Here is a 14,296-nt window from a genome sequence, read left to right as displayed (position 1 = left end):
GATACGACCCTCTCACAGGTAGGTCTATGTTTTACGTTTAATCCATCTCTGTGTTTTTCTTTTTCGAATATTTGAAATATTTTAGGTTATGGTGTTGGTTGAAATTTTGGGAATGTATTTGTGCTGTTGTGTTAATGTTTGATTTGTAGATTCTGGAATTTTTGAAAGGTTGGTTTGTTGTTAAATTGTGTAGCTTTTATTATTGGTTGATGGTACTATATTTTGACCCCCTAAAAATTTGTTGGACTATAAATAAATGTGTATACCAGGGCCTAAGTCAGAAGTTTTTAACACTGTTTTTGAGAAAAGCAGTAAGATTACCTGTCGTTTTTGCTCTGTTATGTAGATGTTTTGAATGGGGTACGTTGTTTGAACGGAAAAGTAATACAAGGGACCCTTCTATTGGTATTAATCCAGTACGCGTGTTGGATTGTAAATGTGCGGTTATTGATCAATGGTAGTGTGTATGCTTTACCATACATATTGTTGGATTGTAATTGTTTTTTCATTTTTCTGTGGTTGGCTTTCTGCAACGACTTTAAGTTGGGAGGTATCGTTTCAGAAACTGTTGCATAACACAGTGAGATTACCTGTTGTCTTTGTTGTGTTAGATGTCTAATCTTATTCGGAGCCTATGTTCTGAAAATCTTGCTTATGTATAGGATTCTAAATGTAATATACGCATGTATTGTACTGAGTATATACAGAATACTTGTTTGATATGTCATCCTAGAAAATACGAAAATGTATGTTTCGTTAGCCTGTCTAGTTATCAAACTATTTGCTGAATGATGCTATTGATATTTGCATTGATAAGATGCCTGATTATTCCCCCCCTCCCCCCCTAATTTAGCCTGTCTAGTTTTTGCAGCATGTAGATTAATATTGATGAATATACTCTGTAGGCTGCCTTCTTCTTTTGCTATGGAATAATAAATGCCGGAAATGATTGTTAGAGTTGTTGATAAGCTCAATACAGTTAATTGTGCTGCAGCAGCATGTATTTTGAATCAAAGTTGCTGTATTTGAAACTGTGTTTAACTGGTTGGTTGCGTTCTTCATTACTACTATTGCTGCTGATGTTGTTTCTGTTGTATCATGATGTACTGATGTGAATCCGATTCTATCAGACATAAGACCTATGTCTGCTGATATATTTACCAGCTTTCCTACTACTAAATGCAAAATTCTACCAAATTGTTTCGAGTTATTTTGGGGTGCATAAAAGATGTTGTATTCCATCGTATAATTAAGCCAGATATAAGATGGTGTGCATAAAAGATGGTTTTGATTTACGGCTCTTCAACCTGAAACTCAGACCTTAGCTCTTCTTGCTTTCTAATTTCCTATTGCGGTCATTCGTTCCCTTCTCATTGCTGCTATTATTGATAGAGTTTCAGACCAAAATGGTAAACTTCTGGTCACGTGCAGATATGTCACGTCAAAGTCCGCCTTACAGACAAAACAACTGTTTATTTTAGCCGTCTTCCGGTCATTCTTTTTTCTAGGGTGGGAAAACATACGTATTTCAGCCTTGTAAGCGCATTCCCCCTGAAACGTCAAGTAAGTCTTGAACAGCGATAACATGTCAAATGTGCTAACCATACTCCCGAGAACAACTTATAGCCTGCAAGTCTAACACTATGTGATCTCTATGTTTGTTTATAGTGTACCAATGGTTGGTTGGCGCAGCGGTAGCATGGGGCTGCGTTTGGTAGGGAGGTCTGCGGATCGATCCCCCACAACTGCGATTGGGAGGGGTTTAAATACCGTAATCCTTGGACACGCCCCGAAATCCGGATTAGTCAGCCCAATGTGGTTCGGATTACCGGATGGTTTACACCAAAAAAAAAAAAAAAAAAAAAAAAAAAATATGTTTGTTTATAGTGTCTAACTTGCTTAGGCTATGACCGCCACATTCATCCCAATTATGTCCTCTATCTCTTCGTTTACCATTCGATCACACCTGGTGAAATCTCGCAATCCTGGAGATTGTCCATCTGTGTTATGTTTGATACTTTGATCTTATAAAACTCAACTAAACTTTGAAATCAGTGATTGTGATGCTGAAATATTAGGCTTCAAAAGAACGATAAACAAAGGCGTAACCAATATACCGAAAACTTTTTGTAATAATTTGTATTAATTGCTTTCGCATTATAAATCCCGTTACCAACCATCAAAAGCCAGCCGTAACCAACCCTCAGAAATCAGCCATAAACCAACTCTCAAAAGCCAGCAGAAATGGGCTTGCATGGTGTGATGTATGCAAAATCAGCTGCACGAGCAGTGACAGTCTATTCACCGACTTGGAAAGAAACACAAAAGGAACTTGGAGATTCTCCGGAACTCAATCCCGACCTTCACTATTCCTCCATCATCTTCTAAACCATTGGACCCTGTCTCCAACGTCACTATTCCTCCGTCATCTTCTGAATCATTGGGCCTTCTGAGCCTTTTGATTCCGTCTGTTGCACAAGTAGACAATCTTGAACCTGTTGTGGGTCCCATGCCTGAATCTAAGACGAGGAAGAAGAAACGATCTCGATTGATGGAGCCCAAGGATTTACAGTCAACGAAAAGGAAGGTTTTGGAGTGTGTTGCCGATGCAAATGCAGTGAGAACCGGTGATATATGCAATGTGGTTTGTAACAGTGAGACGATGTTCAGTGCTCATATAGTCATATTGCTGGTCAAAAGCTGGAGTAGCTACAAGTAACCATGTCGTCGCGAGTTCAACATAACACAAAATACCCACTTTGTAATTCAAATATTTTGTACATGCGTGTTTAGGTCATGCATCTACATTAAAGAGCAGGGCTTATATTTTTACAATTGGTCTCCTTTGTGACGGGTTATCATTTGTGACGGATATTTTGTGAGATAAAATGGTAACAAAATGGGTTAGTGGAGAAAGGGGACCACATAAATAGTGTTGCAGAGAGAGAAAAAGTGGGTACATTGTGAGGTAAAATGGTATCCGTCTTCAGCTTGTGACGGATATATCATGTCTTCAATGAGAATTTGTGATATTTTTATTCTTTTGGAGTTTTGGTTTGTGTTGTTTAGATTAAAACAAGTTTTTTTTTTTTTTTGACAATCGGGTTAACGAAACCTACATATTTTAATAGCACGCTTAGCTATCCTATGAGCGGCTTTATTACAAATTCTAGGAACATAAGCAAAAGTAATACAATGAAAGTTTGCCGCTAGATCGGTTATATCGTCAATAGTGTTCCTTGTCCAATGTTTGAGTTGAGAGAACCGTAGGACTTGGGCAAGAACCTGTAGACAATCAGAGAAAATGTTTATATGGAGGATGTTGCGCGAGAGCGCCCACTTTAAGGCTTCCCTAATTGCCAAAGCTTCCGCTTGTTCAGCATTCTCCGCCATTCCTTTGATACAGAATTCAGAAACAATATCATTATCAACAAGGATGCATCCGCCAAACCCAGCAGCAAACTCCTTAGACCACGCCGCATCCACATAAATATGAGACCGAGAGCAACTCACAGAACTCTGAATTAGAGGAAAGGGTACTCCATTCCTAAGATTAGTCAAGTCCTCCTCCATCGGTGTTTGGTAAGCTATGGACCCCGGTTTCCCATCTTCAGCAGAAAGAGCTAAGTTAAGGGAGTCTTGATAAAGAAGGATAGCACCAATAGGGGAGCACTCGGTGCTATCAAAAATCTTTTTGCACCTTACCACCCAAATAGTCAAAAAGGTACACAAAAAGGAGAGACAAGCCTCATGCTTATTATCAGCCTTAAAAAGAACAGAGAGCCAATTGCAAACCCAAGACCGGAGACTCAAATTATCCCCTGATTGTGCCCTAATCCCCAGGAGACTTCCAGCCGAAACTCTGTTAGCAAATGAACAGTCCCGGAACAGGTGTTCCGGTGATTCCGTTTCTTGTGAATCACAAAGCACGCAAGTAAAAGGACCATAGAATTGATTAGAGAAATTAATGGTAGAAGTTCTAAGATAAAGTATGAATTTGAGAATTACTGATATTACAAAATAAAAATCGAGTATTTTTGTCAATAGAATTGATTAGAGAAATTAATGGTTCAAGGTGACTTTTTTTAAAATCGAAAGTGATGCATATTTATATGTTGATATAACATTAAAGAACATACGAAGGAAATATAAGATATGAATGAATGCACTTATTAAAAATGAAGTACCAAGATTCGACTTTTTAAGGTATAAGATCTATATTGTTGGGAAATTCTAAAATTGTCCAATCATTAAGGTAGGAATTTGGTTATATACATAATCCTCTATATTTTGAAAAGAAAAAAGACATACCTGTGAATCAACAAATAATAGTTCAATGGCATCGAGTTTCTTCTTATCATCTTTGTTGTTCTTGTTGCTAAATTCTGGCTTGGACCATTTGTGAACAACCCTAACATTCATTTGAGTAAGTCTAACTCCATACTTGAGTTGACTAATAGTAAGAACATTTGTCATGGCCAGAACGTAGTTGCTCTTTCATGTACAAGTTTTACTCTTTCACGGACTTTTTTTCATAATTTTTCCATCACCTACCCTTATTTAAAAAAAAAAAAGAAGAATGTTCTCCCTTTTCCCTTTCATCCAAAAAATTGATCAAATTCCTAACAAATTCAACAATTATACTTATAAATTTTAATTCACATATTAATTAAGTACTTCTAATAATTCTTTTTTCAATCTATGAGCATCAGTTTGATATATTTAAATTAAATTAAGGGTACTTCATAAAATTACACTACACTTGGAAATTTGATCTGAAAATTCAGTTAGAAAATCGAAAATCCAATAATCAATACGTAATATTTGAAAATTCGATCTGGAAAACATTTGTATGAGAATAGTAATAAGGGTACATCGGCTTTGCATATTAGTACTGATGGTGTATGAATCATAGTTATTGTCCGCCATTTTTTAGTGTCCCACTGCCCATATATGACATTGATGCCCATTTATGACATTGATAATGGTTCTACTTGAAATTGGAACCTGTTAGAATGATTAGCGCTTGGCACCATCTCGTTAGTGTCATGCTCATCCATTTCATGCTATAGAAATTGACGGTGAAAATGCTATTAAAGAGGTAGACAATGGTGTTAGGCTTGGGGAAACTGTTATGGCGGGAAGGGGCGGGAGAGGGGTGGACGGGTGGTGGCGGCAGGAGAGGTGGTTGCCTTGTTGGGTAGTGGATGGAGAGTTGAAAGGGAGAAACTAGTTAAAAAACTAGGTATAAAAATGAGAGGGGTAAAATAGTAAATTATGTACATGAATGAGTAAATCATGTACATGAATGAGCAATACCCTTTGAGAAATTGAGAAGAATAATATGAGAATAGTTTTACTGTTTTTTTTTACAGGGTGAAAGATGGAGAAAGATGTGGAACGTATGAAGAGGAAGTGAATGGGAATTAATTAAAGAGGTTTATAGAGAATATAAAGAATTATGGACTGTTTTTTAATAGGGTATATTAGGGGTTTATCGTATAATTTATATTGTTTGTTGTTTTTTTATGTAATTTAATATCGGTTCTTTTTTCCGGTTTTTTAAAAGGGTAGATTAAGGGTTTTATGTGTAATTTATGTAGTTTGTTGTTTTAAATGTAATTTATATGGCCTGTTTTTTTTAGTAGGGGTTTTTTTTAATTGGGTCTGCAATGGGTATGTTGATGATTGGGTTTCTTATGGAAAATTGAAAATTGAAATCTGCTTGAATCAGCCGTTTTTTATCGAAAATTGGGCTGAAAATGTAAAATAGAATAACTGGTTTAATATGTGAATGGTGATTAGTGATTTTTTTTATGGAAAATTGGGTTGAAAATGTAATAATTACACACGGTTTAATATGCTGCTTGAATGGGATGTTTTTTTATGGAAAATTGGGGCAATAAATAACACGGTTTTTATGTATAAATTAAAATCTGAATGTTGCGTTTTTTATGGAAAATTGGGGCAATAAATAACACGGTTTTTATGTGTCAATTGAAATATGAGTGGTGCGTTTTTTATGGAAAATTGGGGCAATAATTAACACGGTTTTTATGTGAAAATTGAAATATGACTGCTGATTTTAAACGGCTGACATGGCAATATGGTTACTTTTGATTAGCTGAGAAAGACTCGGATTGTGAGAGTGAAGGAGAGGGCTTTTCTGAATTCTGGTTGCGCCACATCAGCAAAATTACAAGATTCTTTTATATATATAATGATGATCGTATTTGGTTCTACTAGTTAATTATTAGGGGTTGGTTTGAGCTCTTCGTTTGCGTTTTATGATTCATGAAAATATTTCTAATCCAAATATCCAATCAGTCAATATGATATTTTAGAGGCCCAACTTATTTTCCTCCAGCAACTCTCCTATAGGACCGTCCTATAGCATAGAACTGGCCCAAAAGGAGAGAAGCCCAAAAATAATACTTCTAAGTTAATTAGTATTCTATTTTTATTTTAACAACACGACATTTTATGATAAAAACTAACATATTTAAATATACAATTTATTAATATAAAATTTTAGGTTATCAAAATAAAATATTTTTTTACAAGTATATTAAGGACTTTTGGTTATTTGATTAAAAAAGAGAGCTTTAAGTAATTGTTTGGGCTTTTGGATTATGGGCTGGTCTTATGCTATAAGACAGTCCCATACAATAATTTATGTTTTTTTATTTGTTTAGAAGAAGAACAAGTTTAGATCCCGCGCAATAAATGCGCGGTATTTATAGAGTTCTTATTTTTGTATTACTAGATCATATTAAATTAACACCTCATTAATTCTTTATATTTATATACAAAAAAAAAAATCATATCTCACGTCATTATATTATGATATGAGAAAAAAATTGAACCGTAAAATTATTCAAGAAAATTGAGTAATATTGAACTATAAAATAATAGTGGTATCTTATTAATTGTTCATTTTTCTCGTTGTATTTTGTTTCGAGCAAAAAAAAATTAATACTGAAAATTAATAAAAGTGAATTGAGTAATATGCTTTTATATAAGTGAATTGAGTAATATGCTTTTTTATATATATATATATATATATATATATATATATATATATATATATATATATATATATATATATATATAGAGATTGAATCATGTGAGGCACCCTTCTTAGGGTGAGGCGGCTGAACCCTTTCTAAACCATTAGATCTAATTATTATAGCCTCATCAGATTATGACACGTGTTCCATACAAAACACATCTAACTACTGCCATTTCCCTCTCATACTCACTCATTTACTCCGTACACTCCCACTCTCTTCACTTTCTCTCTTTATCTCTCTGTCTCTCTTTTTTCAGTTCTTCTTCAGCTCGTCTTCAGCGCTACCACTCAAATTTTGATCGCCTTTTTTCAGTCAAATTTTGATCGCCATTATCATCCTGAATTTGATCGCCATTATCATCCTAATCTAGGTAATTTCGATCAACTAATTTTTCTTTTGATGCATCTCGATTTCATTCTATATTCATCACACTAATTTTCGATAAACTTATTCAATTTGTTAGAATTTTCAATCAAGTAGTTTAATTGGTAAGTTTCGCTCTTGGTTTGTATGTTTTGATCGATCTCTGCTTGTTCGTATGTTTCATTCTCTTTATTTACTTTTTGATACCTAGATTTCGATTTCTGTTAAATTTTGGTCATAAATTAGTTTAATCACCGAGTTTCGCTCTTTTTATTTGCAGGTTTTGATCGATTTCTCACTTTTTCGTATGTTTCTTTCCGTTTCTTTACTATTTCGTACATCAATTTCGATTTTTCTTAATTATTTTCTTAAGTTTTGGTCATAACCTTAATTTATTTAGTTTAATTACTGAGTTTGACTCTTATTTATTTAGTTTAATTACTGAATTTGAAGATGTGTGGTGTTGGTGGATGAGATACAGGAGGTTAACTGAGATGATTACGGTTCGATGTTTGAGGTTAATTCTTTGGTATTGATTAGTTTAGGCATTCGATGAGTATGTGGAGGCTTCGTAAGTGATGAGTTAAGGAAATCTTTGTAGATGCTATGAATCTATTAGTTTGCGGGTTTATGTTTCATGGTTTCTTTCGGTTTTGTGTTATGTTTAGAATTTAAGCCCTCAATGGTGTGGTGATTGTCATGGATGGTGTGAGTCTCGAGCACTTGTATATCTGCTGCAGACGATAATATGATTTTTATAGTTAGTGTCCTTTGTAAGAGGGGTTGTTCTTAAAACTGTCATACTTCGCATGCATTACTCATATACGGTAGTAATAGTTCTTGCTAGCCCTTGCTCTTTGTTTCACCACCTTTTTTACCTTCTTTTCACCATCATTCCCTAACCATGTAAAATTTATCCTCAATCTAAACTAGGTTTAACATTGTGAAAAGAACATTGATGAGTAGCTTGGAGCAAAGCTGGTTTCCTGTGGGCTAGGTTCCTATGATTGTCTTTATGTATGTGTTTAGAGTGCCTTACTCGGGTAGAAATGAGAACTCCCACTTATGTGCTTAAAATTCAGTAAGCTAGTGCAGAATTAGAAGCCAATGTTATCAGCCTTGTTTCTATTCCGCAATTTTATTTGCAGGTTTTGATCGATTTTTCAGCTTGTTTGCTCGACATTGCTAATCCGTCTGCTTCATTCCAATACTATTGTTAATACTTACTGTTAACTACTAGTAGTTACTCTTTACTTTCTTGTCTAATTATTGACCGTACACTTAGTGTTTCAGATCGAGTATTGAATTTTTCATGTCATTTCATTACTAGCACATTTTGTGTGCATTTGGACCTTGTTTGGATCTTCGAATTTTAGGTTTTTCCTCTGTTCATTTACTCGCTTCTGGTAGTGTTATCCAGCCCTAACTCTGCTTAATTTGTTATTCTGGATTTTGTTTTTCGAACCACGAATAAAGTTTACGTTTTTGGCTAAAAAAGTACGTCGTACTGGATTTTCAAGTCCGGTAAGATTTTATCGGGTCTAAATGAAATCAGAAGTTTGTTTTTCGTTTGTGTAGATACAAAATCAGAAGATGGTCTACAGTTTACTACTAATAGAAAACCGTCGAGAATGACTGAAGAATCAATCGCTACTTATCAAAATGTGACCGAGTTAAGGAGTGCTTACACCCGGGAATCATCTCAATCATCTCCTTTGTTTACTGTGTAAGGAGTGCTTTCTGGAGCAGTGAGATCAGGCCTGTCTCGTAGGTCTTTATATTTGTTCAAATTAACCAGGTGATTCCTGATTATCTCACAAAGTCTGCGAAATTCAGTAGTTCTTTTGTAATTCTTACAGAATTGGAAGGCACGGTGAGCTGTCATCTGTTGAGTAGTGGAAATTCAGGCCTGTCTCGTTTGTGTAGATACAAAATCAGAAGATGGTCTACAGTTTACTCCTATGCCACTACTTCTGACAGATATTATAGTAACAAACAAGTCAATGTATCGGCTGGTGAGTTATGGCGACTATATCAATTTTAGTGTGTTGCTAGACTAACAAATTTCTACTACACTAGCCCATTAGCTCAATTGGTAGAGCATTTGTGCAATTGCGCAAAGGATGTAGGTTCAATTCCTACATGGGCTTACTATCATCAATATATATTTTAACGAATAATTGTGTCGTATATTCAAATTTGATAATATAATTCACTATTTCACTTGTATGATTAGAATTGCACACTCACATGTTTATAACAAGGCGCTTTCGTGAATCAAAGAGCTTGTTGTGTACATGGTTGATTGAACGATATACTAGTATAACACACTTAAATAGTTAAATGAGTAGAACAACACACTTGCGTCATTAGAATCACACTCCTAAAAATGAATAATTCGGGAACTGGGAAACCTCGATTATGTAGTTGACGTATTAAATAATGCTACTAGCTTAGCTAATGATCAATCAATTGATGTATGTAATGCTACTAAATAACCATACCTAATTGTGAAATGAACTTAATCACAATGGGAGATTAACCTACTCGATCACATTTACTCGTCTATGTAGGAATTGAACCTACATCTTGTGCAATGGCACAATGCTCTACCTTTTGAGCTAATAGACGTTAATCTGCCGCAATAAACCGTTATAAGAAAAGGAGGAAAATAGGTGATTTCGACCATTTATGACCAAGTTTCACAACATTGTCTTCTAACATTCACAATATAAGCTCTAACATTCACAAAATAAGGTCTAGGATTCACAAAATAAGAAAAAGAGCAAAATAGGTGATTTCGACCATTTTATGACCCAATTTCACAATATTGCCATTTAGTTTCACAAAACAAGCTCTAGGATTCACAAAATAAGGCATAAGATTCACAAAATAAGAAAAGGAGGAAAATAGGTGATTTCGACCATTTATGACCAAGTTTCACAACATTGTCTTCTAACATTCACAATATAAGCTCTAAGATTCACAAAATAAGGTCTAGGATTCACAAAATTAGAAAAAGAGCAAAATAGGTGATTTCGACCATTTTATGACCCAATTTCACAATATTGCCTTTTAGTTTCACAAAACAAGCTCTAGGATTCACAAAATAAGGTATAAGATTCATAAAATAAGAAAAGGAGAAAAATAGATGATTTTGATCATTTATAACCAAGTTTCAAGATATTGTCTTCTAGTTTCACAAAACAAGCTTTAGGATTCACAAAATAGGGCATAAGATTCACAAAATAAGAAAAGGGGGAAAATAGGTGATTTCGACCATTTATGACCAAGTTTCACAATATTAACTTCTAGTTTCACAATATAAGCTTTAAGATTCACAAAATAAAGTCTAGGATTCACAAAATAAGAAAAAGAACAAAATAGGTGATTTCGACCATTTTATGACCCAATTTCACAATATTGCCTTTTAGTTTCACAAAACAAGCTCTAGGATTCACAAAATAAGATATAAGATTCACAAAATAAGAAAAGGAGAAAAATAGGTGATTTTGATCATTTATAACCAAGTTTCAAAATATTGTCTTCTAGTTTTACAAAACAAGTTTTAAGATTCACAAAATAGGGCATAAGATTCACAAAATAAGAAAAGGAGGAAAATAGGTGATTTCGACCATTTATGACCAAGTTTCACAACATTGTCTTCTAGTTTCACAATATAAGCTTTAAGATTCACAAAATAAGGTCTAGGATTCACAAAATAAGAAAAAGAGCAAAATAGGTGATTTCGACCATTTTATGATCCAATTTCACAATATTGCCATTTAGTTTCACAAAACAAGCTCTAGGATTCACAAAATAAGATATAAGATTCACAAAATAAGGCAAGGAGAAAAATAGGTGATTTTGATCATTTATAACCAAGTTTCAAAATATTGTCTTCTAGTTTCACAAAACAAGGTTTAGGATTCACAAAATAGGGCATAAGATTCACAAAATAAGAAAAGGAGGAAAGTAGGTGATTTCGACCATTTATGACCAAATTTCACAATATTACCTTCTAGTTTCACAATATAAGCTTTAAGATTCACAAAATAAGGTTTAGGATTCACAAAATAAGAAAAAGAGCAAAATAGGTGATTTCGACCATTTTATGACCCAATTTCACAATATTACCTTTTAATTTCACAAAACAAGCTCTAGGATTCACAAAATAAGGTATAAGATTCATAAAATAAGACAAGGAGAAAAATAGGTGATTTTGATCATTTATAACCAAGTTTCAAAATATTGTCTTCTAGTTTCACAAAACAAGCTTTAGGATTCACAAAATAGGGCATAAGATTCACAAAATAAGAAAAGGAGAAAAATAGGTACAAGCAAAGCAACAAAACAGAACACCTAAATTTGACTTCCGAGAGGATCCTTGAAGCTGCCCAGGATTCCAAATTACCGCATCGAGTGGTTTACAAACTCATGATTAGAAACATGGTAAAGGGAAAGTAAAATTCTCACAGGTCGTATTTGCCGTTGTAGATAGAGACAGAGTACGGGGTGTTCTACAAGCTGACTTGGGCAGTTTCTTATTTAAAGTGCAACATGATTGCCATAATAACAAGCAAGTTGAGGATGCATTTGATTACGAAAGTCTCAACGAAAACTAGAGAACGTAACAAAAGAAGCACAACCTTCGTCTAATTTATATGGTCTCCTTTTGAAGTTGGTCAGATTTCATTAACTATTATGTATTCGTCAAAAAAGTTGTTCGAATTTTCAAGCCCCTTGTTACATCTGTTATTAAATAGACCCGCCCTTATTCGGGCTCTTAGAAATGTGAGATTTTTGTCAAGGTTGTTCAAGTAGAAAACAACAAGGACTCTACATGTCAGTCGTTAGAGTAACACTAATTAGTCGTTAAAGTAACACTATTTAATCTATAGAGTAACACTTGCGAGAATACCAATGGAATGCATATTGGGGTGACGACCAGACAATTAAAGGTGAAAGGCGAAGGATGGTACCTGAACCTGGGTTTCTAAGCATCATTATCATCATTACCTGACTTTCTACTCACTCAATCTTATCTTATATTCCATCTGAACTACTCTATGGTCTTGTGGGAGAAAGACCAATTTTGTTTGTGTACCAGGATAAGACTAATCCAACTAGAAGAAACAAGAAAGCTACACAATTAAAAATTGCATCAATATAAGAAAGAACAATGGTCTATATTGAAACAAATGGGACGTAATTAATTATACAATAGATGACAAATTATAGCAAACAACAACAAAATTGAATTAGTAATCTTCAACCCTCCGCTGCCAAAATTCTTTCATATAATGCAATTTCAGATAGCTCATCATATATATAACAATGGATCAACATGTTTGTAACAATGAAATTAAGCACGGGGTAATTAAACAACATAATCAACATCAAAATAGATGCAAACAAATAAGTAGATCAAAATAGATGCAAACACAATCGACATAATCAACATCAAAATAGATTCAATATTATAATGATTCAATATCGTAACATTATTATAAAACTTAATCACACAAAATAGTTAATGGAATAACAGAAGTTCTAACCATTCAATTACAAAATTCAAATTACTTCTGCAAATCTGATAGAGAGAGAGGGGGTAAGTATTGGGCTTTGATATGTTCGCCTAAGTTAGGAAGAATTAGTCCACCCCAAGTTTACTAAAGTAATTTGGTGAGACCGGCCGCCTCGCCATAATGAGGTGCCTCACCGGATCCGGCCTCGTGTTGAGATCAAATGAGTCCCCCTCCTAAGTGTGAGTCCATAAGTCCTCCTTAGAGCTCTTGGATGAGCACTATGGAAGGCTGAGATTGAAGACAAAAAACAAGGGATTAATGCCTAATTAAGCCCACTCTCTCACTACCTTAACTAATCCACCATAATTATCACTAATTCCACTATATATAATTTATCATCACACCCATTTATCTCTCATCCCACACAATTCATTCACCTTCTCTATCAAAAACCCAATAAAATCAAAAACCAATAAATTCAAAACCTACAAATTCAAAAAAAATTCCCCCTCTTTTCCTCACCAACTCACCCCCTCACGCAGCCGCCACCAGCCACGCATCCCGCCACCTCCTCACAGCCACCTCCCCCACGCAGCCACCACCTCCACGAGGCCACGACCCACAACTACCTCCTTCCCACGTCAAATCTGCCGACACACCATAACCGCAGCCGCCACCACCCACGCATCCCACCACCTCCTCACAGCCACCTCCCCACGACCACAACCACCGCCATCCTTACACGACACACCATAACCGCAGCCACCACCTCCCCCTCATTTCTCTTTTTTTCAGATTGCACTCACCACCCACGCCCCCACCCCACACCAAAACCACCGCACACCCACCACCCACCACACGACTGCCTCCCTCCTCTCCAACCCGACACCACTACAACATCTCCTCTCCAACTCCACACCTTCACCATAACCGACTGCCTCCCTCCTCTCCAACCCGACACCAACTCGGAACCACTGCCACATCTCCTCTCCAACTCGACACCACCGCCGCACCACTCTCCACCTTGCATTTAAGCTGCCACATCTCGTTTATTCTTTTTATTTTATTTTTATTTTTTCAGATTTGTTGTTTGTGTATCTTTTTGTATTTTGTTTTTTGTTTTGGGTTTTGTTTTGTTTGCTTCTTTTGCATATTTGTTTTTTAAAGTTTTGATGGTGGGGGTAGAAAATGGTCTGTTGTGTTTTGTAGTGTTTTGTTTTTCATTTCCTTTGTTTTTGGTCGTGTTTTTGTGTTTCATTTAAAATTTCGTGTTTCGTGTTTTTGTTTTTCATTTAAAATTTCAGATCTAGTATTATTGTGTTTTTAGCTTTT

At 35.1% G+C, this 14,296-nt stretch overlaps 1 protein-coding gene across 1 annotated transcript; it reads right to left on the bottom strand.

Moving 5' to 3' along the window:
- Positions 1-3,105: 3,105 nt before the first annotated feature.
- On the bottom strand, positions 3,106-4,361 carry LOC141641956 (uncharacterized). Its single transcript, XM_074450596.1, has 2 exons — positions 4,312-4,361; positions 3,106-3,979 (listed from the first exon to the last, which is right to left on the bottom strand). Exons 1-2 carry the CDS (start codon positions 4,359-4,361, stop codon positions 3,106-3,108), a joined length of 924 nt encoding a protein of 307 aa, XP_074306697.1.
- Between the last annotated feature and the right edge of the window lie 9,935 nt (positions 4,362-14,296).

Source organism: Silene latifolia, chromosome 1 (genome assembly GCF_048544455.1).
Source record: "Silene latifolia isolate original U9 population chromosome 1, ASM4854445v1, whole genome shotgun sequence".
Classification (NCBI taxonomy): Eukaryota; Viridiplantae; Streptophyta; class Magnoliopsida; order Caryophyllales; family Caryophyllaceae; genus Silene; species Silene latifolia.
The sequence above is the reverse complement of the archived record's forward strand: the minus strand, read 5'-3'. Positions and strand labels throughout refer to the sequence as shown.